General features: G+C 37.0%; 1 protein-coding gene across 2 annotated transcripts in view; it reads right to left on the reverse strand.

Annotated features, from left to right (window-relative positions):
- The window catches only part of LOC115218423 (receptor-type tyrosine-protein phosphatase T-like), a 113,521-nt gene extending 98,632 nt beyond the window's left edge, over positions 1-14,889 (reverse strand). For both annotated transcript variants that reach the window (XM_029788228.2, XM_029788229.2), the window contains exons 1-2: positions 14,748-14,889; positions 424-612 (exon numbers count right to left, since the gene is read on the reverse strand). In XM_029788228.2, coding sequence (XP_029644088.1) covers positions 424-612; positions 14,748-14,862 — 304 coding nt within the window. In that variant the 5' untranslated portion in view covers positions 14,863-14,889. The remainder of the gene's footprint in view (positions 1-423; positions 613-14,747) is intronic.
- Between the last annotated feature and the right edge of the window lie 9,024 nt (positions 14,890-23,913).

Consider the following 23,913-nt stretch of genomic DNA (forward strand, 5'->3'; position numbering starts at 1 on the left):
TAAAATATAGAACATATAGAGCACTGAGGTTGATGTCATCGACTTGTATCCTTCTTCAAATTTTCAGGCCTTGTGCTCATTGTAAAAAGGATATAAATTGTAGTCCTTTTTGACAAAGCCATTGTTTACAGTATTGTTAATGTTTACAATGATGTCATTGCTAACAATGTTAGTGTGTTCCCTCTCTATGGAACCTATTTTACAACCAGTTGAACTGAGCCGTTTGGAAGTCAAATGTCTTGAATATTAACACTGTATAGTGACAACAACAAGAACTACTGTATTCACTGTTACCTCTCTCCTGTTTGTAGTGTAATGAACAATAGCAAATTTACAAAAGAGATTCATTGATAAAAACAATACTAAATTAATGAATGAAGTGAAAACTAACAGGATGATTTGTTATTAATAAATTAAACTTACTTATTTCTGATTGGAGTGTATAAATCACAAGTCTTTTTATTTTCACCTTGCCAACCCACATGGATACTGTTGAATCTTTCGTGTGCTGGGTATGATAACAATGTGTAGCTTTTGTATTCTGTATGTTTCCATCAAATACAACCGATAATTTCTTGTCATTTTTCTGGTTATATTTTGGCACAATTTTTCCTAGTAACAAAGAAGAAAAATATATCAGCACATTAGTTCAGATTATAATTTAAGAAACTATAATTAAGGCATTAAAATTAAAATTAATGAACTTCATGCAAAATTAGATTCTCTCTATATTATATCACGCAGAAAAAAAAAAGGTTACCTACATTTGTCTGATGTGACAGAATTAAATTAACTTTGTTTGAGCCACCAATAGAGAGAAAAGTGATATTCAATCACTGATTTTGGAATATGGTCCATATTATAAAATGCTGGTTAATGGGTTCAACTTGAAAACCATGAAGCTTAGTCAAAAGAACTCTCAAGAGGTGTCTTTGTAAAGGCTGGCCTTCTACTGCACTAGTAGATACCTTGTTGGGTAATGATACAAAAATAGAGATTTTATATTGTTTGGCAGCCAGATGAGCAATTCAAAGAGCTAATCTGCTGCTGTTCATGATTATAGAAGTTTGAAAAAGGGACAGGGGTGTTAGTGAATAATGGGATAGAAACTGAAGTGCAATGTGACAGAGGGAGAAAGGCAAAGTGGGCAGTGAAACTGCATGTGGGACAATATGATTGTAGGACACTCCGGTAGTAAACATGTTAAAGTAGAAAGAGTTATAGTGTTTAAAAGTTACGAGGTGAGAAAAATGAAAGTAGTAAGAATATAAAAGAGAGAAGAAAGTGAAATTCGAGCTGAACAAGATTTAGAATATGACTTTGAAACTCCCAGAAATCTGAAGACAACCAATATAACAAATAAAGCTATGTGGACGCAGTTGCCATTGCTGCTACCAACCACCACCACCACCACTTTTGCCACTGATAGCCACCGGTACTATCACTTCCACCATTCTCTTTCACACATCTCATTTTCTCAATCACCAACAATATATTCCAGGATGTTTAATAAAACATCATTTTTTAAAAGTTTGCAAAACCTCAACAAATCCATCCTTCACATTTTACAATTCTTTAATAAATAGAGTCTAACTTTGTCTAAAGAGAATCTATCTTGTGGTAAGGTAAAGAAATGTCCACCATGGGAGTACTTGCTTTTCACATATTCACAGAATGTTCATAACAATACTTTAGTAATGGCATATTTGTATGAACATGTAAGAAATTATATTTTCCTGTTATTACTTATGGACGTCATTTTCTTTGAGACTCAGATTTTGCCAATCAAATTCGTTTTTTTTTTCGGATGCACGGTTCCAGAGCCTTCCTGAGCTAAACACACAGGCATAACCACTTGCACTCACCTTATCACAGTATCATAATTAGTTAAGTATTATGGAGAGTATTGTAGTTAGTATCGTTTTACCAAGTAAACGATTAGTTTTTAGCTTTGTTTGCATTTCGCAACTGCAATTATTTAGCTCATCAGTGAAGTTCATTGAACACCAGGAAATATAGGAATAATTTTGGGATATCATTTTATATTTTTTATTGTTTCTTCCAATTCCATTGAAAATTCTGTAATCCAAGTGTATAACTGTAGGAGTTGCCTCCCTTCAACTAATCCTTTTTTTTTTTTTGAAGTCATTACAACTTCACCAGACCGGATAATCAATCCATAAAACATCTTGTTCCCTAATACTTGAACGTAGAGGTGACATAATATACAGTATTACTTATATTAAGGATTGATCAAATTAGTACAAAATCAAGATAGCATTTGTCGATTGAAACATCCCTGAAACATGTCTGGGATCCAGATTATGGAAACCAAAGGAAATGATGACACAATTCGAATTACTATCAAAAGAAGTTTTGCTTCAGTTGTAAAATTCTCTGAGAATGCACCAATTTTAATTAAAGAACTTCACCCGTTAACAAAAAACAAAAAAACCCAGCCTGCTGGGTGTTAACAACTGTATAGAAAATGAATATGGGGGAGAGGAAAATTGCATTTTCAAAACTTCAATTCCTCCTCCCCACCTTCATTTTTCACTTTTTCCGGATTTTTTTTTTTTTTTTTGCGAAATACGAAGATTAGCATTCAGGAAAAAATTTGCTTGTAAAATTTCAATTTATATATACCCCCAACCCCTTCCCCTCCCAATTCTACGGCCTCGGCCTTCAAGCAAGGCTATCCACATTCTAGAAATAACAGCCAAATCTCACAAAACTGCGATCCCATAACACCTATTAGACTTTTTTCTTTTTTTTTTTCGTTTTAGTGACCGGGCCCTGTCGTGATCCTTTTACTGTTTCACTATAACGTATGCAGAAACAGACAAAACAACCGTTCATTTCCACTTTTAGACAGCGGGATAGCAGGGGAGGGGGGAATTTTGGGTCGGAGTTTTTCATAAAAAATTTGAAATTAAAATTTGAATTTGTGTTTATTTTTTTCCTTTTATTCATAATTTCCGTATTTTCCCACGTAGATTGCTTGAAAAGAACAACTCGAAAAAAGCTTTAAAAAAACCACTTTAATTTCACGTGAATTACTTTGTCATATTACTACGGGAAATTACTCTGAAAAAAGTAATTAGCCGCAGTAATTTTTTTCATTATGTTATCACAGTTTTGTGAGATTTGGCTGTTATTTCTAGCATGTGGATAGTCTGCTTGAAGGCCAAGGCTGGAGATTTGAAATTTTGAAAATGCGATTTTTGAAAATTTTTTTCAGAATCGGATCCTCCATAAACAAAAACGTGGGATTCCGTAACAAAAAAAAAATCAATATATTTCCATTTTCCTGAAAGTTATGACGGAAAAATTGGATCTTGTGAATTTTCCAAAAGTCCTCTTCCTAGGTTCGTTTGCGCAAATCTTTTTTTTTTGTCATATTCGTTTTCTACACAGTTGTTAACACACAGCAGGCTGTTTTGTTTTGTTTCGTTTTTTTTTGGCTCGCGGCTGAAGATCTTTATATTCACCTTTTTAATCGTATTGAAATAAAGTTACTGAGCTTATTTCGGGTAGAACATAAATATCCAATTCATCTCTGTGGTTCTGTTTGTTTTGTTGCTTATTACCCTCCGCCAAGGAAGGAGGTTATGTTTTCGTCGGCGTTGGTTTGTCCGTCTGTCCGTTTGTGTGCAAAATAACTCAAAAAGTTGTGAACGCTATTTGATGAAACTTGCTGGAAAAGTTGGTAATGACACAAGGAACAGATGATTCTTGAAGGATTTTTCATTTGTTATATTTACTTTACAGGAAGTATTAGTTACGTTCTTTGATTATCTCCCTTGAAAACACGTTTATCGTTTCCACGTAACCTATGGTGGCGTTGCTGTTTCCAAAGATTATTTTCGTTTCTCTATTAGTAATTTTACTCGTGTATCTATCTTAAAATGAGCTGCTTCGCGGAGGTCTGCAGAGGATGACATGACAAACCTTGACTATTGGGATAGACTCGAAAAGCCCAGGCATTCAAATGATCCTTAGAGGATTACCCCCAACAAATACCAGATAAACCACCCACACCCAGATATGTCTCTGAAAACAATAACCCTCTGCTTGAATGGGCTACGGTTCCACAGAGCTGACTGTGTATCTCTTCCGGGCTGTGTTATTTTTTTAAAACCCCGCCAAGGAGGTTATGTTTTTGCTGGCGTTGGTTTGGGAAATTGGGCGATTTTCAGCATGCATGTATATGGGTAGAAATTAGCTGCTTGGTGGAGGTCTGCGGCCTTCGGGTGCTTTTCTTGTTTTTCAGTATTATAATGTATCTACTCTCAATGCATTTTAGCAGATTCGAGTGTGAATATCTGATTGCTTTTGGTTTTTGTCACCAGAGAACACTTTTTAGATGGCTGTGGTCTCAAATAGTGAAACCACCAAATAACGACTCCATTCAGAAAGCTGGAATAGAAGATGTCATTCAAAGAAAGAACACTGTACAATGAATATCCACAGAACCAAGCTGTAGCTTTCAAATGCCTTTTACTCCGGGTCACAAATATATACAAGTTGAATAAATCACAAAAGGTATTTACAAGTGAAAGGCCATGTTCAGCTTCTGTGCATCCTATGACATAGTTGCTCAATGTCTATGCAAGCGCTAAGGAGGTCATGTCCTTGCACACTGCTGCTGCGATGACAAAGAGGAAGGACCAAATGCCAGAACATCAGAGTTACATGCTGTGCCACCTAGTGGCGAGCTATTTAGACAGCTACCATCAGGAGAGGTAACTGCACCTACAGCCCTCTTCCCTAGACTGCAAATGTCGAACAAAAGGAAGGTAGACAAAATGTGAGTGTGCGACAGAAAGGCACAGAAGAATGAAACATGCAAACCAGTTGTATGAACAATGCAAGAGTGCAAACTTGGAGGAAACACAGAGAAAATGTCTGTCCTTGCAGAGAACGAAATGTGTGATGTACAGAATCCGAATTATGGCAGAATAATTGAAAAATACTATGCAAATATATACAAAGAAAGGTGTCCAATCAAACAGAATAAAGTATGATACAAAAATCTTGTTGAAAGATATGTTTATGCTGTGTGTATATATATATATAGTATATATATATACTAAATATATGCTGTGTGTATATATATAGTATATATATATACTAATATATGCTGTGTGTGTATATATATATATATATATATTATATATATATATAATATAGTATATATATACTAAATATATGCTGTGTGTGTATATATATATATATATATATATATATTATATATATATATATACTAGCAGTATCGTCCGGCGTTGCTCGGGTTTGTAAGCATTTTTAGAGTTATAGCAAAACAATGCATTAAAAATGGAATAAAAAATGATGGTAATTTTTTAAAAATCGTTGACTCATCGTAGACATTTTTAGAGAGTTACTTTCCTTATATAATAGCGAAAAAATGCATTAAAATGGAAAAAATGATGGTAAATTTTTTTTAAAATCGTAGACTCATCGTAGACGCGCGCTAATACCCAGAAGGGCTCGATATGAATCACGACTATAAGATACTATTGGTTAAACTGCCCCGCAAAATGTGGGAGTAGTTAGGAATCTAAATCGTAGGAGACAGACACACAACTTCACTTTTATATATAAAGATTTGTGCAACAACTAAAACATTCGGTTGTGCAAATTGTTTGCACAGGAAACCTGCCCTGTGTGGCGGTTTTTGCCGTTTTTGTGGATCTGTTTCAGCTTTTTTAGCGATTTCTGTTTTGGCGACTTCAAGCCATGAAGTTGTTGTTCTAAAAGAACGCTGGTCTCCTTGACAAAGCTTTACGACGTTGATTTCCCTACCCTGCCTTCCCCACAGCTTCACGAGGGAGGGAAGAAGGGGGAGAAGCAACACAGGTGCAGGTGTGAGCATGGACGCCAACTCCGCCGCCATCGACACACGAAAGAATTGGAAGAACCCCAAAAAATATGCTTTAAAATGGAAAAAAATTATGGTAAATTATTTTTAAAATCGTAGACTCATCGTAGACGCGCGCTAATACCCAGACGGGCTCGATATGAATCACGACTATAATATACCCGAATTTGGTAAAACTGCACCACAAAATGTGGGAGTAGTTAGGAATCTAAATCGTAGGAGACAGACGCTCACACAACTTCACTTCTATATATATAGATATATATATAGTATTTCTTTGTAAGTAAATATGTGAAATGATACAGAAAGAGAAGAAATATGAGTGCGGTGTCTAAAACAAACATAAGTCTATTTTCCGCAACAGTCACTGGCAAGTCAAAGTTAAGGAATGTTCTTCGACCAATGAACTGATCTGCCAGAATGTGTCCTGTAGGGTGAAGAATGTGTTGGTGTTTTGGTGAGTCGAAGTGATGCTTGTGGTGGTGGAAGCAGTAGTGTTTGTAGAATGATGGAGGTGTCAGTAAGTGCCATAAATGTTTTGGAAACAGCTTTTTTATCTGTTGAAAGAGACAGTCTCTTTTTTTTTTTTTTGTGAATGTGCACAGTAAACGGTTTCAGTGTGCTCCTAAGAACATAATAGTATGGAGATGTGAGTGGTCCCTTGACGGCATCATTTCTTACAAGCACGTGAGTCCAAGTAGAAATATCCGGAGGTACTGCAAAAGAAACAGACTGGTCGTGAGGAAGCATTGGTGGTAGGTCAGCAAAGAATGACCTGAATCGTGTAATGTAAGATGCAAGATCCGCATTCAGTAAGTCGACAGGTGCCAACATTTGGCCAGGAAGTACCAAAATGGTGCCATACAAGAGTTCAGTGGAGGAGTAGTCTAAATCCTCCTTAATAGCTGAGTGGCACCCCAGCAGAACAACAATGAGAATCTGGAGCAGTATGGATAGTAGCGTTAAGCTGGCGATGGAATCGTTCCACCATCCCAGTTGCAGTGGGATGGTAACTTGTGGTGTGGATGTGCTGAACTCTGAGTAATCTTGAAAGCTCATGAAACAGACAAGCTTCAAATTGGTGTCCACGGTCGGTGGTAATTCTGGAGGGTACTCTGAAGCAAACTATCTACTCAGAGATGAGAGCTCTGGTGACCGATGCCACAGAGTGTTGGTGACAACCAGATTATTCTCAGTACAAAATGCTAAAAGATCTACTCCATTTTTATTGCATTTTCCAATAGGATTTGACCTGCATGAGGCCTCCGTAGTTGGAAAGCTCTGACTTCTCTCCCTTGTTCTTATACAGAGACACTATTTTATATATTACTAGCAGTATCACCCGGCGTTGCTCGGGTTTGTAAGGGAAATAACTATATAAGCATTTTTAGAGATGTAAAGTATAATAGCCATCTCAATATGGCTAACCACAAAGGGGGGGGGGTGTTACTGTAGCTTTTTACGTTCTGAGATTTGATAATAAATTTTTAGAGAGTTACTTCCCTTATATATGCCAAAAATGCATTAAGAATGGTAAAAATTGATGGTAAATTTTTTTTTAAATCGTAGACTCATCGTAGACGCGTGCTAATACCCAGAAGGGCTCGATATGAATCACGACTATAAGATACGACTATAAGTTTTGGTTAAACTGCACCGCAAAATGTGGGAGTAGTTAGGAATCTAAATCGTAGGAGACAGACAGCACACAACCTCTCTTTTATATATAAAGATATATATCATCATCATCATCATCATTTAATGTCTGTTTTCCATACTGGCATGGGTTGGACGGTTTGACTGGAGCTGACCAGATGAAGGGCTGATCAGGCTCTGTCTGTTTTGGGATGGTTCCTATGGCTGGATGCCCTTCCTAACACCAACCACCCCTCAGAGTGGCACTGAGTGCTTTTACGCAGCACTGGCACACGTGTTTTTTATGTGGCACCAGCACTTACAAGCCTGCAAGATTAGGAATGTTCAGCTGGAGAGGGTTGCAAGGGATGAGCCTGTATGCAAGGGGCACCACGCTTTGACTTAGCTTGATGCCAGGAGTCTTGGTCCCCAGTCATCACCTCTGTGAATCCCAACATTTGTAGATCCTTTCTCACCACTTTGTCCTACGTCTTCTTATATATGTATATATATACATATATATGTGTACGTATATGTCAGGTTGCTCTTGAGTGCTACTGGTAACATAATCCAGTTCAACCTATTGCATGGTTTGCTTGTCAGCGACTACACTGGCAACCCCACCAGGCTTACTTGATGAGGAGGGTGCTGTTGGACACCCTGCAGGATGAAAAATAAGACCCATCAAAGGGCAGATGAACTCCTGAACAGTCAACAGCCATCCAACAAAATGTCTGTAAATCTGTATATATGTTTTTTCTTTTTTGTTGTTGTATGTGTTTATATGTATATTTTTACTTTTATATATATATATATATATATATATATATATATAACGGGAAGTTTTATGAAAATAAACAAAAGACGAAGGCAGGTGGAATACAAACAAACAATTGTATTAGTATGGCGCTCAGGGATAGAAATAAAACAAGTCTTTTACGTTTCGAGCCTACGCTCTTCAACAGAAAGATACACAGAAAAGAAACAAGGAGAGAGAAAAAAATGTGTGCAGAAGCTAGCGAATCAACATGGCGATCTATATATATATATATATATATATATATTATTTTATATCTTTTTCTTTTCTTTACTTTTCTTTATACAATATTATTTATATCTAATTCTTATTCACACATCATACCTTTTTTATTATTTATATATATATATGTATATTTTTACTTTTATATTCATATTTATAATTATTGCATATCTTTGACTTTTTTATATTTATAATTCTTATTTACATTTGCAAATCACATATTGTACCTTTCTTTCTTTTTTCTTTTTTATTTATTTGTTTATTCTTATATTTTTAATTTTTCGATATTTGACCAGTTTATAGAGTGCTGAGTTTGGTGTCTGGAATGGGATAGCTTACCTCAGGGGCAGATAGAAGCTCTTTAACCTTGGTTGGTAATCTACCTAGGAGAAGGAAATTTCCAAAATAAAACCTGAGGCCTTGGAAGTTCTTGGCTTTGTCAATTTTCATATCAAACCAACAAAAGTCTTCTTGGGCCAAAAGGTGGGGTGCGGGGTGCGGGGCTAGTGCTGTGCAAGCTGCACCCACTGGAAATTATTCTCAATGATAATTTCAACAAGAGGCCAGAAAGGCATACTGCACTTACTGCATGTGAGCTCAAGAAATATTTCATTGATAAAGTTGCACTCTCTGAAACTCGTCTCTCTGGCGAGGGTCAAGTAAATGAACCTACTTATGGATATACTATCTTTTGGAGAGGCCTACCTAAGGGTCAGCGTAGAGAATCTGGTGTTGGGTTTTCTCTCAAGAATATATTAGTATCCTCCATTGCAGAGCTTCCAAGTGGTATATCTGAACGGATAATATCATGCCGTATTAAACTGACAAAAGGTAGGTTTCTTACCATTGTCAATATTTATGCACCAACAACGTCCCATTCTGATGAAACTGTAGGACAGTTTTATGATGATCTAGCACAATTATTGGGGTAAGTACCAATTTCTGACAAGCTGGCCATATTGGGAGATTCCAATGCAAGAGTTGGAAAAGACTGTGTTTCATGGCCTGTTTTAGGTTGACATAGGACAGTTTTCTTCTCCTGAAGCCCGTTTTCGCCATGTCCACCTTGATTTGGTTGGACCATGGCCTGTGAGTCGCGGGTTCTCATACATTTTAACTTGTATTGATCGCTTTTCACGCTGGTCGGAAGCTATTCCTATAGCAGACATTTCTGCTGAAACTGTTGCGAAAGCTTTCGTGTCTAACTGGATTTCTAGGTTCGGTGTACCGTCCAGTTTAACCACAGATCGTGGTCGACAAATCGAAGAGTTGTCACGAATCCTGGGGATGCATCATATACGCACCACTAGTTACCATCCCGCTTCTAATGGGATGGTGGAGCGTTTCCACAGGCAACTTAAGGCCGCGTTGCGTGCCTCACCGTATCCACAGTCGTGGACTGAATTTCTTCCTATCGCCCTGCTTGGATGTCGGACTGCGATTAAAGCAGACCTTGGTTTTTCTTCTGCCGAGCTCTTGTATGGTACCACACTGGCATTGCCTGGTACGATGTTGGTGCCAGACAAGTCACAGTCTCTTAATTTAGAGTCTTATGTTGCTCAACTACGCAGATATTTTTCTGCCCTTCCTCCTATGGGCCCCCGACACCAAAATCCTCCTTCTAATGTGCCATCAGATCTTGATTCTTGGACACATGTTTTTGTTCGTGATGATTCTGTCAAAGGACCTCTTGTTTCTCCTTATAAAGGACCTTTTCGTCTGATTTCCCGCACGCCGAAAGTATTCAAACTTGACATTAATGGTCGTTCGGAGACCGTCTCCGTAGATCGTCTTAAAAGGGCGTATTTTGAGGTGTCAACATCTTTTGATGACACTGCTGCTACAACCATCGTTGAACCTTTACATGCACCTTTGACAACACCACCATTTACACATGCACCTTTATCAACACCAACATCGGCAACACCACCTTCATTGTCGCAGCCCGCCTCGAAGAAACCTTATGTTACGAGGTCAGGCAGAACTGTTCACTGGCCAAAGAAACTTTCCAAGACTATTTATATTTGACATTCTCAATTGTGTTCCCAGTGACAGTAATGATACTTATTGAACTTTGTTCATTTGAGTATTTTTTTTTCCTTTTGGTGCATTCTTATTTATATTGTAAATTTTGTTTTGATTTGTCATATTGTGTGCCATACATATGTATATTTTTTTTTGGTGATTTGGTAACCACCTTATTTTCTGAAGCTACTACAAGGAATTTTGTTTCATGCTTCCGCACTCGAGGGGGAGCCTTTGTAGTGACGTCATTTCCCAGTGTGCGTGTGCGGAACGTCATTCTTCGGTGTGTGTGTGCGGGGCTGGAACCTTCTGGAAAGGCCTAAGGAAGTTCCCTCATGCACATACACTAGAGACTGGGAAAGAAAATTCTATTGTGTTCCTTGTTAGCGTTGTTGACTTGAGACACGGTTATTGAAGAGAAAGGACGTGTTAAACGTGTGAACAGCCTATTCTCCTGTCCCAGACGCTTAGGATTTGACCTGCTCTGTTGCTGCTGAATTAATTGTGAGGTTTATCTTACAAATGTTAAAATTCAGCCTTGCTATATCGAACCAAGTGGATACCAATATACCAACGTACTTCTTTTGTAAATAAGAAAATAAAGAGTTATATATATTTTTAAGGTTGCGTTCTTGTTCCTGACTGGTAGTTTCTGGAAACTAAATAAAGGAAATTGGTTGCACCCAAACAGTGTAAAGAATCAACCAGTTCCATTACACATGCATTCATGTATGTATATCCATTTACCATGTTGGCATGGGTTGCATGGTTTGACAGCAGCAGGCAGGCCGGGTCCCCATCCTGTTCCATAGTCTGACTTGGTTTTTATAGCTGGGGGCCCTTCCTAACAACCAACCACTTCACTGAGTGCACTGGGTGCTTTTACAGGGCACCATCACCAGTGCTTTTTACACGGCACCTTGGATTTAGGATCCCAATTCTGTTGTGGTGGGCAGGTCTTCTCAAGTACCGCAATTAACCACATATCTTGGTCCTCTGTCATGTCCTTCATAGGGTTCAGCATTTTGAGATTGACTTTCAATGCTTTGTTCCATGTCTTCCTGTGTCCCCCTCTTCTGCAACTTCCCTTCACTTTAAGTGATCAACACTTCTTTATGCATCTATCTACATCCATCTGCATCACATGACCATACCAGCACAGTCTCCTCTCTTGCCCACTGCATATAATTCCCCTTATGCCCAACTTTTCCCTCAATACACCAATGCTCTGTCACACATGCACACTGACATTGCACATCCAACAGAGCATACCACCAGCTTTGTTCCTCTCCAGCCTTCACGTGCTCTCTGCATTCAGCACCCATGTCTTACTACCATGCAGCATTACAGTTGATACAATGCATCATACAACCTTCCCTTCACTTGAAGAGAGAGAGGGACCTTTGGTTGCCAACAGAGGTAAAAGCTCTCTGAACTTACTCTATTCTATTTTTATTTTAGCAATTATACTTTCTGTACGATCTCCTCCACTGTTTATCATGTCACCTGGGTGGCAAAAGTTATCTGCAACTTCCAGAGAGCCACTGGGACATTTAAGCAAATCAGTTTCCTGTGCATCTGTGATCTTTATGGTTCTTGTTTATCTCCCACATACAAACACTAGTTTCTCTGTTGACCTTCCTACTATTCCACTAGCATTGCTTGTGTGTCAATAACTTGCACTGGGTACAGTGACTGTAATTTCTGTCTACATATTGAGCATGGCCATCTACCAGAAGGGTCAAGGGTCAAGGGTCTGATTTCTGGCTTACAAGGATCTTGGTCTTTGCTAAGTTGACTTTAAGATCTGTTTCCACACCTGGAATTTCTTTTCTAATTCAATTACAAATTCTGCTGAGAGCAAGATCATCAGCATATATTAGTTTCCAGTCTGAAATTCTTCTGTTATGTCCTGGTGGATGATGATGAATAGGAGGGGACTGAGGACCAACCTAGGTTGACATATCACTGTACCCATGGCCAACTCTTTACCTTACTATCAGCACCCCTGTATATGGCCTGTACTGTCTTCACAAGCCATTCATCTATCCCAAGCTTCCTCAGAGACCACCATATCATAGAACAAGGTACACTGTTGAAGGCTTTCTCGAGATCAACAAACACCAAGTAGAATGGCTTGTTCTTTGTTCTTCTCCTGCAGTTGCCTGACTATGAAAATAACATCTGTCATGCTTCTCCCCGGGACAAAGCCAAACTACGTTTCATTCAGTTTAATTCTATTCCTAATTAATTGAACTTTAATTCTCTCTACAAATTTCATCACCTGGTCCAGTAATTTGATGCTTCTATAATCACTTCTAAGGCATCTTCCTTGCACTCGCAGATGCTTGCCACACTAGTCACTGGAGATTACACTCTCCTGAATAACCTGATTAACTCTATGGGTGACTAGACTGTCTCCAACTCTACCAGATATCTTAGGCATGCTGGCAGTGACTCCTGATGGACCAGGGCCTTCCTTTAGACTGTGGTCATGCTGGGGTACTGCCCTGAAGGGTTTTAATAGAACAAATTGCCCCCAGTATTTATTTTCAAGTTTGGTACTTGTTCTCTTGGTATTTTTTGCCAAACTGCTAAGTTAACACTGGTAAACAAACAAACCAGTTATTAAGTGGTGGTGGTGGTAGGGGGACAAACACAAAAGCACACACTCACACCCACACATACACAAATATTATAAGTATGTGTATATATATATATATATTATATATATATATATATATATATATATATTATATATATATATATATATATATATATATATATATATATATATCTGCTGCATTTGTTGAGTAACAGTTTGGCTGCTTGTTTCTCTGATGAGAACCCAATAAGGTTTGAAAATCAATTAAGGTTGTTCATCATTTTTTCAGTTTGTGAAGAAATGGCTGAATTTTGCCCTGTCTATAATTATATCATATGTTATATACATTCCTTTATTCTTTTACTTCTTTCAGCCATTTGACCGAGGCCATGCTGGAGCACCACCTTTAGTCAAACAAATCAACCCTGAACTTATTCTTTGTAAGCCTATCGGTCTCTTTTTCCAAACTGCTAAGTTACGGGTACATAAACACACCAACATCAATTGTCAAGTAAGTGGGGGTGGGAGTGGGGATGGACAAAACACAGACACGGAAATATATACATAGATACATACATACATACATACATACATATATATATATATATATATATAGGGAGAATTCACAAAAAAAAAACAAAAACGAAAGATGAAGACAGGTGGTGTAGACAACAAACAGATGTATTAGTTTAACGCTCGGGAATTGAAAAAGTCCTTAATGTTTCGAGCCTATGCTCTTTCACAGAAAGGAACACAGAAAGAAACAAGGAGAGAAAATAAAGAATGTGTAGTGGCTAGCGATCTATCATGGTGAATGACAGACAGAAGGATCACACAGGAGAGCTAGGAAGAAAGGGAGATAATAAAGTAGTAGTGATCCCAAAATGAAGGTGCGCATGCATGTGTATAAGAGAGTATGTATGTGTGTGTGGAAGAGGGCTGATGACCTTGATGTGTGCATGTGTGTATGTGTAGGTGTGTGCGTATATATATATATATATATATATATATATATATATATATATATATATATATATACATACAAGTTTTTTTGAGTTTCTGTATACCAAATCCACTCACAAGGCTTTGGTTGGCGCAAGGCTATAGTAGAAGACATTTGCTCAAGGTGCCTTGCAGTGGGACTGAACCCGGACTATGTAGTTGGGAAGCAAGCTTCTTACCACACAGTCACACCTGTGCCTATATATGATGGGCTTCTTTCAGTTTCTCTCTGGCAAATCTACTCACAAGACTTTGGTTGACTTGGGGCTATACTGGGAAACACTTACCAAAGGTGTCATACAGTAGGACTGAACCTGATAGCATGTGATTAGGAAGCAAACTTCTTACCATACAGCTACACCTGTAAATTTAACTGATTGATGACATCTGATTGAAGTCGACATTTATGACGATGAACATTGAAGGTGAAGAAAATAATCCACAATACAAAAAAATATCAAAACAACTATATAAAATATATAAAATGAACTTATATAGATAGTAAGAAAAACTATTTTTAAAAGCCCTTATATATTTACTCTGTTGGCAATTTGGTCCCATGTAGCTGTTTTCACATACTGTTCCGAGGCATACTCCTGTATCTGTGTCACATGATGCAGATGACTTACAATGACATTTGGACTTACAGAACATACCAAATTTATTCTTTGGGCATTGACCTGAAAAACGGGGAAAAAAAAGAGAACAAAATAAATTAAAATAGCATATTAAGGTTGCAAAGTTTAATTACAGCTTAATATATTTAATGAATGGATCACTAAAAATGTTTAGGTGGCAAGAAAAACAATATTAGTCAATAACTAATATTTGTTTTGAGTAGCTATTGAACACAGAAGACAACAAATCTGGATATATTCCTGCCTTATTTTAAAATATAGACTTCATGGTCATTATCTAAGTAGTTATGAGAGAATCAGTATATATATATTTATATATATATAAAAAAAACAAACCAAGGATTTGTTAGAGAATAAAGAACTGTGATAAATAGGTAAAGTTAATGCAGATATATTTAATACAAAGATCATCATAAAGCCATCAGGTAATATTCTGTTGTGTCTGGGGAGAGTTATTTTCTTTTTGCGCCTTATAATGTAACACACTCACTGGTAAAATTTCCACTTTTTTCTTATTTTTATTTTCCTAAAATTTTCGTTGCGTCTTGCAACCTTTTCAATAGGTTTGACTCTGTCCGTTATTTATTATAAGGCATAAAAAAAAATTATTCTCCCCAGACACAACAGAATATGCTTCAACACATGAACTCATATAAAGAATCTTGCAAACCAAATCCAAAAACGAAATATCAGGTAATAGTTATGTGATAATGACAGACAAGAATTATTGTTATATTATTTCAGTAAAACTGGAAGACAATCTGAATAAATAAGATCTCATTGGAGAAGCAAGTACTGCCCTGTATTTACCAAAGTTGTGATGGAAGATTCACTGGATAAATGCTTATATAATGTGTACATGTGTACAAGAATGTATACTGGTTAGTGTAAAATGGACAAGAGTGGATTAATTTGCATAAAGAAATATAGAACATGAAAATATTTATTCTTTTAAAGCAGGCATAACTGTAAGATCATGATGGTCTTGTAACTACTTGTTCAATAGTACTGCTTAGCTTTTTGGACAAGTGTGTCCTAATTATAAGGTTTGGGTTAACCAAAGCTTTAAAACTGGAATATGATGGATAGAAACTGTGTCCAAAGCTATCGCATGTGGATGTGCATGCAGAGCGTATGTATGTAAATTAGTGCATCAAGTTACCTCCAAAATTTTATACCAAAAGATAAATGAGTCATTGATCTGCTTGACTCACACGAGCAAAAGGATAAAAGAATGTGTTTTGTACATTATTTTAGAAAAAAAATGGTCAATCATTTGGCTGCCAGACCACTGCCACATGGCCAGATTCTTATTGTGTGTTTTTGTTTGTGAACAGTAAGAGTAAGCAAGGTTAAAAGGCTAAAGATTAAAATTGTAATTCTTGGAAACGGAGAATTTATAGAAGTGTTTTATTGTTCTCATTGTTAATAAAAATGGAATCTACTTCTTCACTTCAACATTAAGATAGTTTGTAGTAGGAGATGCATCATAAAGGAACAATTTCCCAGTTGTGCATGCACAATGGATTTCTTACATGTTCACAAATTAGCTTGTTGTCACTAGGTGTCAGTAATATACTGGGATTAGTTCCAATTTGCTCTTCCCTCTCCAAAATTATATTTTGAAATGAATGTATTAATGCTACAGCAATTGAAATGGTTTCATTTACCAAATGGTTGTTGTTTAGCCTCAAAATTCACCTGAATTAAACAAACACAAATGGTAGCATGGTATGCAGAATCGATTAGCTTTGTAAAAGAATAAAACTGGCAGTAATTGAGCTGTTATTGATTGATGAGTGTTATGACAAGTGGTAAGCAAATCCAATGACACAGTCTTCAGCATTACAATATAAATACAACTAATAACTGGTATGTACAGTGTAAATGAATATTTTGTCTTTTTGTTTCAGTTTCAGTCATTAGACTGTGGCCATGCTGGGGCACTGCCTTGAAGAATGTTAGTTCAATGAATCAGCCCAGCCCCAGAATGTTTTTCTTTAAAGCTGGGAACTTATTCTATCAGTCTCATACAGGGACATAAACACACCAACACCAGTTGTCAAGCAATGGTCTCTCTCTCTCTCTCTCTCACACACACACACTCACTTATATATGATGAGCTTCTTTCAGTTTCCATTTATCATATCCACTCACAAGGCTTTGGTTGACCTAAGGGGTTTAGTAGAAGACACTTGCCCAGGGTGCCAAACAGTGGAACCAAATCCGAAACCATGTGATTGGGCAGCAAAATTCTTGCAAACACAACCCTGCAACTACTGTCAGTTCCATAACTCGTTACATTCGAAACTAATTCATCCCAAATCTCCAACATCTCATCAAATGTTCAAAATCGTTCATCACACACACACATATATATAATGATGGTCTGATGGGATTCTTTCAGTTTCCATCTACCATATTTACTCATAAGGCTTTTGTTGACCTGGGGCTAGTGTAGAAGACACTAGCTGAAGCTGCTGTGTTGTAGGACTGAGCCAAAGATCACATGGTTGGGAAAGAAGCTTATTACCCACACTGCCACACCCTATACATACACACACACAGTCACACATACATACATACATACATACATACATACATACATACATATAATTGCCAACCAAGTGTGGCGTCCTACATGAGACAGTGCTACTGGTGTTAATAGCCCCAGGAAGACATCTCTTCCAGCTGATTAACAATACACATTCTGTACCTGATTAGTATTTGCGAGGGGAGGTCATTGCTCCCATCATGATACATATGGATTACATGATACATATGGAGTCAAATTTCTGGGTGGTTACCTGTCGTCAGTGTGTGTTAATCACCATGCTGAGGACAGGTAAGCACCCAGAAATTTGAGTCCATGTGTGTCATGTAAGGCTAGGGATGGGAGAGATGGCCTCCCCTCACAAATACTAATCAGACACTGGAAGAGATGTCTTCCTGTGGCCATTAAAGCCAGTAGCACTGTCCCGTATAAGACACCACACTTATATGTTACGATTCTGTATTGCTACTGTTTACATCTTGTTCAGAGGTTTTATATAGCTTATATATATATATATATATATATATATATATATATATATATATAAATGGATTGAAACTGAAGCTGTTTTAATAAAAGAAACATCTTCTGCAACATATATTGAGCACTCCTTTCTCATTCATTTGATATTAAGTAATGTATGTATATATGTGTGTATCAGAAAATGAAGCTAATGATGGAGCTGCTGGTATATGGTCCCTTAATCTGTTAGACACATCAGTCAAATCCCCTTCAAACCACCTTCAAAAAGAGGAATATATGTTGTCCCCGATATGCAAAAAGACAAAACTGATGGCCACAGCTGGAGTCTCTTTCAGTAGAAGTCTGCCCATTTAAAGCTGAGCTGATCTATAACACAACCAGGGCTTACACTAGAGACGCCTCTATACAATGAGTTGATCTGCAAAATGGTTGCCAAACCATTTCCCAATTCTCATCTGTCATTATCATCCTTCATCGTCATTTGGAGTGCATTGGAGTCCGTGCTGGTATGGGTTGATGGTTTGATTAGAACTGGTAAGCTGGAGAGCCGCACCAGACTCCAGTCTGATTAGCATGGTTTCTATGGATGGATGCCCTTCCTAATGCCAACCACTTTGCAGAGTGTGCTGGGTGCTTTTACGTGACATCGCACAGGCACTTTTACGTGACACCACCGTGCCTGCTTTTCGTGTGTCACTGTCATCACTGCTTTTCACATGGACTCTGCACAGGAGAACTCTTGCAGGTCAATCCTCTCCACCAGCAGGCTTCTTGAGTACAGCTAAGTGACAGGCATCTCAGTCCTTTGTCATTTTGCCTGAAAGGTTCAGTGTCCTGAGGGTATTCTTCAGTACTTTGTGTCATGTCTTCCTGGGCCTCCCACTTCCACATGTTCCACTTTCTCTGAGAGATCTACATCTCTTTATGGAACTGTAAGCATCCATCTGCATCACATGACCAAACCAGTGCAGTCTCCTCTCTTGCACACAGCAACTAATTCCTCTGATGCCTGACTCCTCTCTCAAAATACTATCACTCTGTTGAATATGTATACCTACATTACACATCCAGTGGAGCATACTTGTCTCATTCCTTTCTAACCTTCGCATGTCCTCTGCATTCAGGGCCCACATCTCATTAATATGTAGAATTGCTGACTGTATACATGCATCATACAATTTTCCTTTCACTCAAAGAGAGAAACCTTTCATAATCAACAACATATTGAAAAGGAATGGCACATCAGCTATTGCAGCCCTTGAAGCCTTTGTCTCAATAAAAGATGGGAGCTGAAATGCAATTGATTATAAGTCAGCAGATCAGCTCTGACATGAGTTTAAACAACAACAGCAACAACATCAATAACAAAATGTAGCTACATGGAATAAACGAGTTCCCCATACTGTTTTTTATTCTTTCTGTTTTGTCTTTTAAATCTAATCTACACAGTTAGGCTGAATCATTTTTTCCTTTGCTTCTACCCAACTCTCTGCCTCTCTCACATTCTAATCCCATTCCACTGGGTTGTGGAATGGTAAGGTTCTTCTTTTGAAATTTTCATAAAAAAAACAAAAAACAAAAAAAAAATAGTCTGACAAGAAAATCCTGTTCAGTAGAGATGTAACAAGTATTTTATTTTGGCAAATGGAAGCATAGCAGCCAGAAGAATGTTTTAACTTAAAAAAAAACGTAAAGATAATAAAAGCTTGCAATTTTTCTTTTTGCTTTTATATTTCTCTGCTGCATATATTCAATGTAAATTGCATTTTGTAATGATACAGGGACCCCTGTTATAGCAGTCCCCTGCCCCAGGGGCTTCTATAAACTCACATATATCTAGTACTTAGCATAAAAAATGTTACCACAAATAAGATCTGCAAAATATTGGAGAATTTTTGAAGATAATAAAAGACAAATTGATTGATCCTAGTGATGTGGTAGGATATGTTCAGTTGTTCAGTTCTCTGTTGGCTCCTACGGAACAGACTTAAGATTAAATGTATTCTATTTAGTACCATCCTGCTTTTTTCCTCGTCTAGTATGGAATTTATCCAATGTATCCTTTCTTTTTAAAAACAGTAGGGTAGTTTAAAGTAATTTGAGGGAGATTTGACATCTATTTCTAGCAGATAAAACAACCACATAGAAATTTTTTTATTTAAAATCTCAAGTTAGAAAATGGATATTGCTGGTAGTTTCAGTTTTATCAAAGGCCAAAATTTGCATAAGAAATTACTATTGGAGTTGTTGTAAGCTGTAAGGGACTTTCTGATAAAGGGACAGTTATTAAAGCCCTAAATAGCAGTATTTCAGCTATTAACTCATTTCTTCATTAAATTTTAAGAAATCAAGTTAAAATCTTCACAATCTGATAACTTTTAAGAATATACTTTATATTATTTTCTATGGCTGTAAGGTTTAAGGGACTGCAATTTGGGGTTACTTATTGTTCAAAACCTTACTATTACATCCAATATCCTAAATTGTAGCTATTGTTGTTTAGCTCCAGGTCAGCCTTAACTGAACACACTGAAGGAGGTTTGACTATTATTTCTAGCAGGTGGACTGACCCCAAGAGGCTCATGTAGTGCATCAATCTCTTAATTGAATGTGTTGTATCTCAGAGCAAGACAATCTTCACTCCACTTGCTCTACTTTGCCTGACAGACATAAAACAGGTTCCTCCTCCCTAACCTTCTCTACTTCATGGTTGAGTGGTTTGTGATAGGAAGGTTATCCAACTGTAAAAAACAATTGCTCCAACAAGAAGAACCATCCAACTCATGCAAACATTCAAAAATTGATGAAAACTAAACTAAAAAAAAAAAGAAGCAGTAAAACAAAAAAAAAAACCCCAACAAAAGACCAAATCTCCCAATTGCTCTCTTCCCAACTCCACTTTCCTCTGTTCCAATTTCCAAATCTCATACAATTATTATATTCAGAGTGAAACTGCATCACCCTTCGACTTCTTCACCTTCTACTTTCTTTTCATTTTCTTCTCTTCCACATCTAATATTTTTCATTTTGCTTACTTTTCTTTCTTTCTTCTTTCTCCAGTTATCATAAGATTTTTTCTATCATCTTTCTCCACCCACCTCCACCCCTATATATCCTGCAGTTTTCTCTCGCACCAACCAAGTATCTAGCAGATTTCTTTCTTTCTTCCCATCCTTTTCCAGTATTTTTTCTGCTCTATCTTAGTAGTAGTAGTTGTAATGAATATATGGGGTGGGGGGAACCAAAACCTTTAGCTGTCAGAAGTTGGGAAGAAGCTATACTTGCCTCCTCTGCCAGATATTTGGTTTTTCACGTTTTGGTAAGTGTGACCCACTATAATGGCAGAATCAGTGTAGCAGCGTCTGTTATAAGGTTGTGGCCTTGCTAACTAAACTTACAGTAAAATCTGGAGTGATGTGATTTCTAGAGCCATAGCAAAGGGAAATCAGAACCAAGGCTAATGACTAAAACAAGATTGATTTCTGTGTGTGTGTGGGGGGGGGGGTAATGGGGGTGGTGGTGTTGTAAGTTACAACAAAACTCATTCAATAGAATCATTCAAGTGAAAAAAGAAAAAGAACAAAGACCTTTGTGCAATAAGCCTGCAAGCAGCATTCCTTCTTTCATAACTGCTGTGTTATAGATTCTGGTTCATTGCAGAACAGATACAATCTTGTTAAATCCTTGCCAATGTTAATCTAGACGGCACTGAAAGTGTCAGTGAAGTTTCTAGAAGCTGTTGCACTTACCTCTACTATTCTATATCCCAACGTAATTTCAAATATTTGATAGATATTTGCTAAACAACCTGCCTACACTGCATTAGATATAATGAACTATAGTAAGTGAGAGAGAGAGAAAGAGAGAGGGGGAGTTTGAATAAAGGTGGTGTAGGATAATAGTTCTGAAGTGGTGAGATGTATGATATAGTAAGATGTAATAAGGTGTCTCAATAGATGTAGTTCGATGTACCACAAGACGTTTAATGTAGTTTGACATACCAGAAAATGTAGTTTGATGTACCACAGGATGTAGTTAGGTATGTCACAAGATGTAATGGAATGTAGCATGAAAATTTTAAAATGTGAAAAGCAGGAACTGAAAATCTATATATAATTCTTAATAACTACGCTCTACTCATTGAAAAAAAATACTTAATTACTTAATAATTTTCCATAGTTTAACTTATCTAAATAATTATTTTCCTGATTTGACTGCTATTTCTAGCAGGATGGCTAGCTTTCCTATTGACCCAACAGCTTTGTAAATATGTTCTAACAAGTTGTTTCTAACAGGAAAAGCTTGGCAATATCAGATTACATGAGGATTAGTTTCACATTGACTTTGTTAATCATTAACATTTCAAAAGAAAGTTTTTAAAAATATTCAATTGGATATTAATAAGTTAAATGAAATTGTGATTTAACACAACATGGAGATAAGAATCCTCTTCATATATTTAATCAAAATATATATTTAGTCTCACTGAACCAAAAACAATCATTGAACTAATTGAAGTAATGAGTTCCATTTTCTATTAAGAGTAAAAAAAAGTAGTGCTTAAAGGGAATGCAGAAGTCTGCTTTGCAAACATTTGAAGTTAGGAAGTGTTGAGTTATCTGTTAGTAGTGTTAACAAATTGATGATAAACATAGGAGTTACATAATAGTACAAAATTACACGATCTTGCCTTGGGTATGATACATAGATGACTATTTTACACACACACACACAGAGTCATATCCATGTTTTTAATGAAGATCTATTTCGTCTGGCTGTAAAATTATGCACAATGGCTGACTGACTTAGTAACAGAGAACAGTATAAACAAAGCAGAATTGGTAAATTTCTTGAATGACAGAATAGTCAAAGTTGAGCTGAAAAGAATACTCATGGAGTGAGTCTTCAATTCCAGATACGAAGATTTGGAAACAAAATGCATTCACATATGTCATAGCTCTATCATAAATATGGCAACAAAGGAAATGTCTATACTCTCTTTTGTTGTTGATTTATCTCTTGTGTCTTTATAGCAAAATTTTATATGACTGAAGTAGGTGAAAAAGTCAGGTACAAGAGAGTAGAGTTTGTCTCCATGGCTGCATATCACTATGGTATATACCCCAAATGAAAAGAATAGATGGTAGAAACAGATGCAAAAGATTATTTGCTGAGATTACTAGTACACACTCCCTAAAGCAAGTCCATTCCTAATAAGAGATTTGTATGATTCAACTATTGACTTGGCAAATAAGTTCCTGCCATTTAAAAAAAATTTTGGAATTTATTGTGCTTTTAAATTTTGGAATCTATTTTTTTCGAGAATTCTATTTTTGAATCATTTTGGAATCTATTTTGTTTTTTTCTCTAGTTAATGTTAGTTAATTTTTGTTTATTTTCAGATCATTAAAATAGAGTGTCAAGTTAAGAAAAATGGGCATTTTTGACACCTCCTTCTTTTTGCTTTTAATCAAGGTTCTAAGGCCGTAAAAGCTGCAGGCGACATTTGTGCTGTGCATAGAGAGGGTGCCATAGCTGAAAGAACTGCTCATGATTGCTATGCCAAGTTCAAAAATGGAAATTTTGACCTCAAAAATGCTCCTTGTTCTGGCCATCCAGAACGACAAGGGAACTGGCAGAGAAAATGGAATGCTCCCACACTGCTATAGAGAAGCATCTTCACTCGATGGGAAAGGTTCAGAAGTATGGAGCATGGATTCCGCATGCTGGTTTGCTTGCTCGTCACCGCTCAACTCATGGACACAAGCAACGATTTCTTTACCAAATTGTTACTGGCGATGAAAAATGGTGCCTGTACATCAATATGAAGTAGCGTAAGGAATGGCTTAGCCCCGGTAAACAAGCGACACCGCGCGTGAAACAAGAGCTTCATCCACGTAAAATGATGTTGTGCTAATGGTGGGACTGAGAAGGGATTATCCATTATGAATTGCTTGAACAGAACCAAATGGTCAATGCAGAACTCTATGTTCAACAGATGGAATGACTCAACATGGCTATTCAAGAGAA

Source organism: Octopus sinensis, linkage group LG13 (assembly GCF_006345805.1).
Source record: "Octopus sinensis linkage group LG13, ASM634580v1, whole genome shotgun sequence".
Lineage (NCBI taxonomy): Eukaryota > Metazoa > Mollusca > Cephalopoda > Octopoda > Octopodidae > Octopus > Octopus sinensis.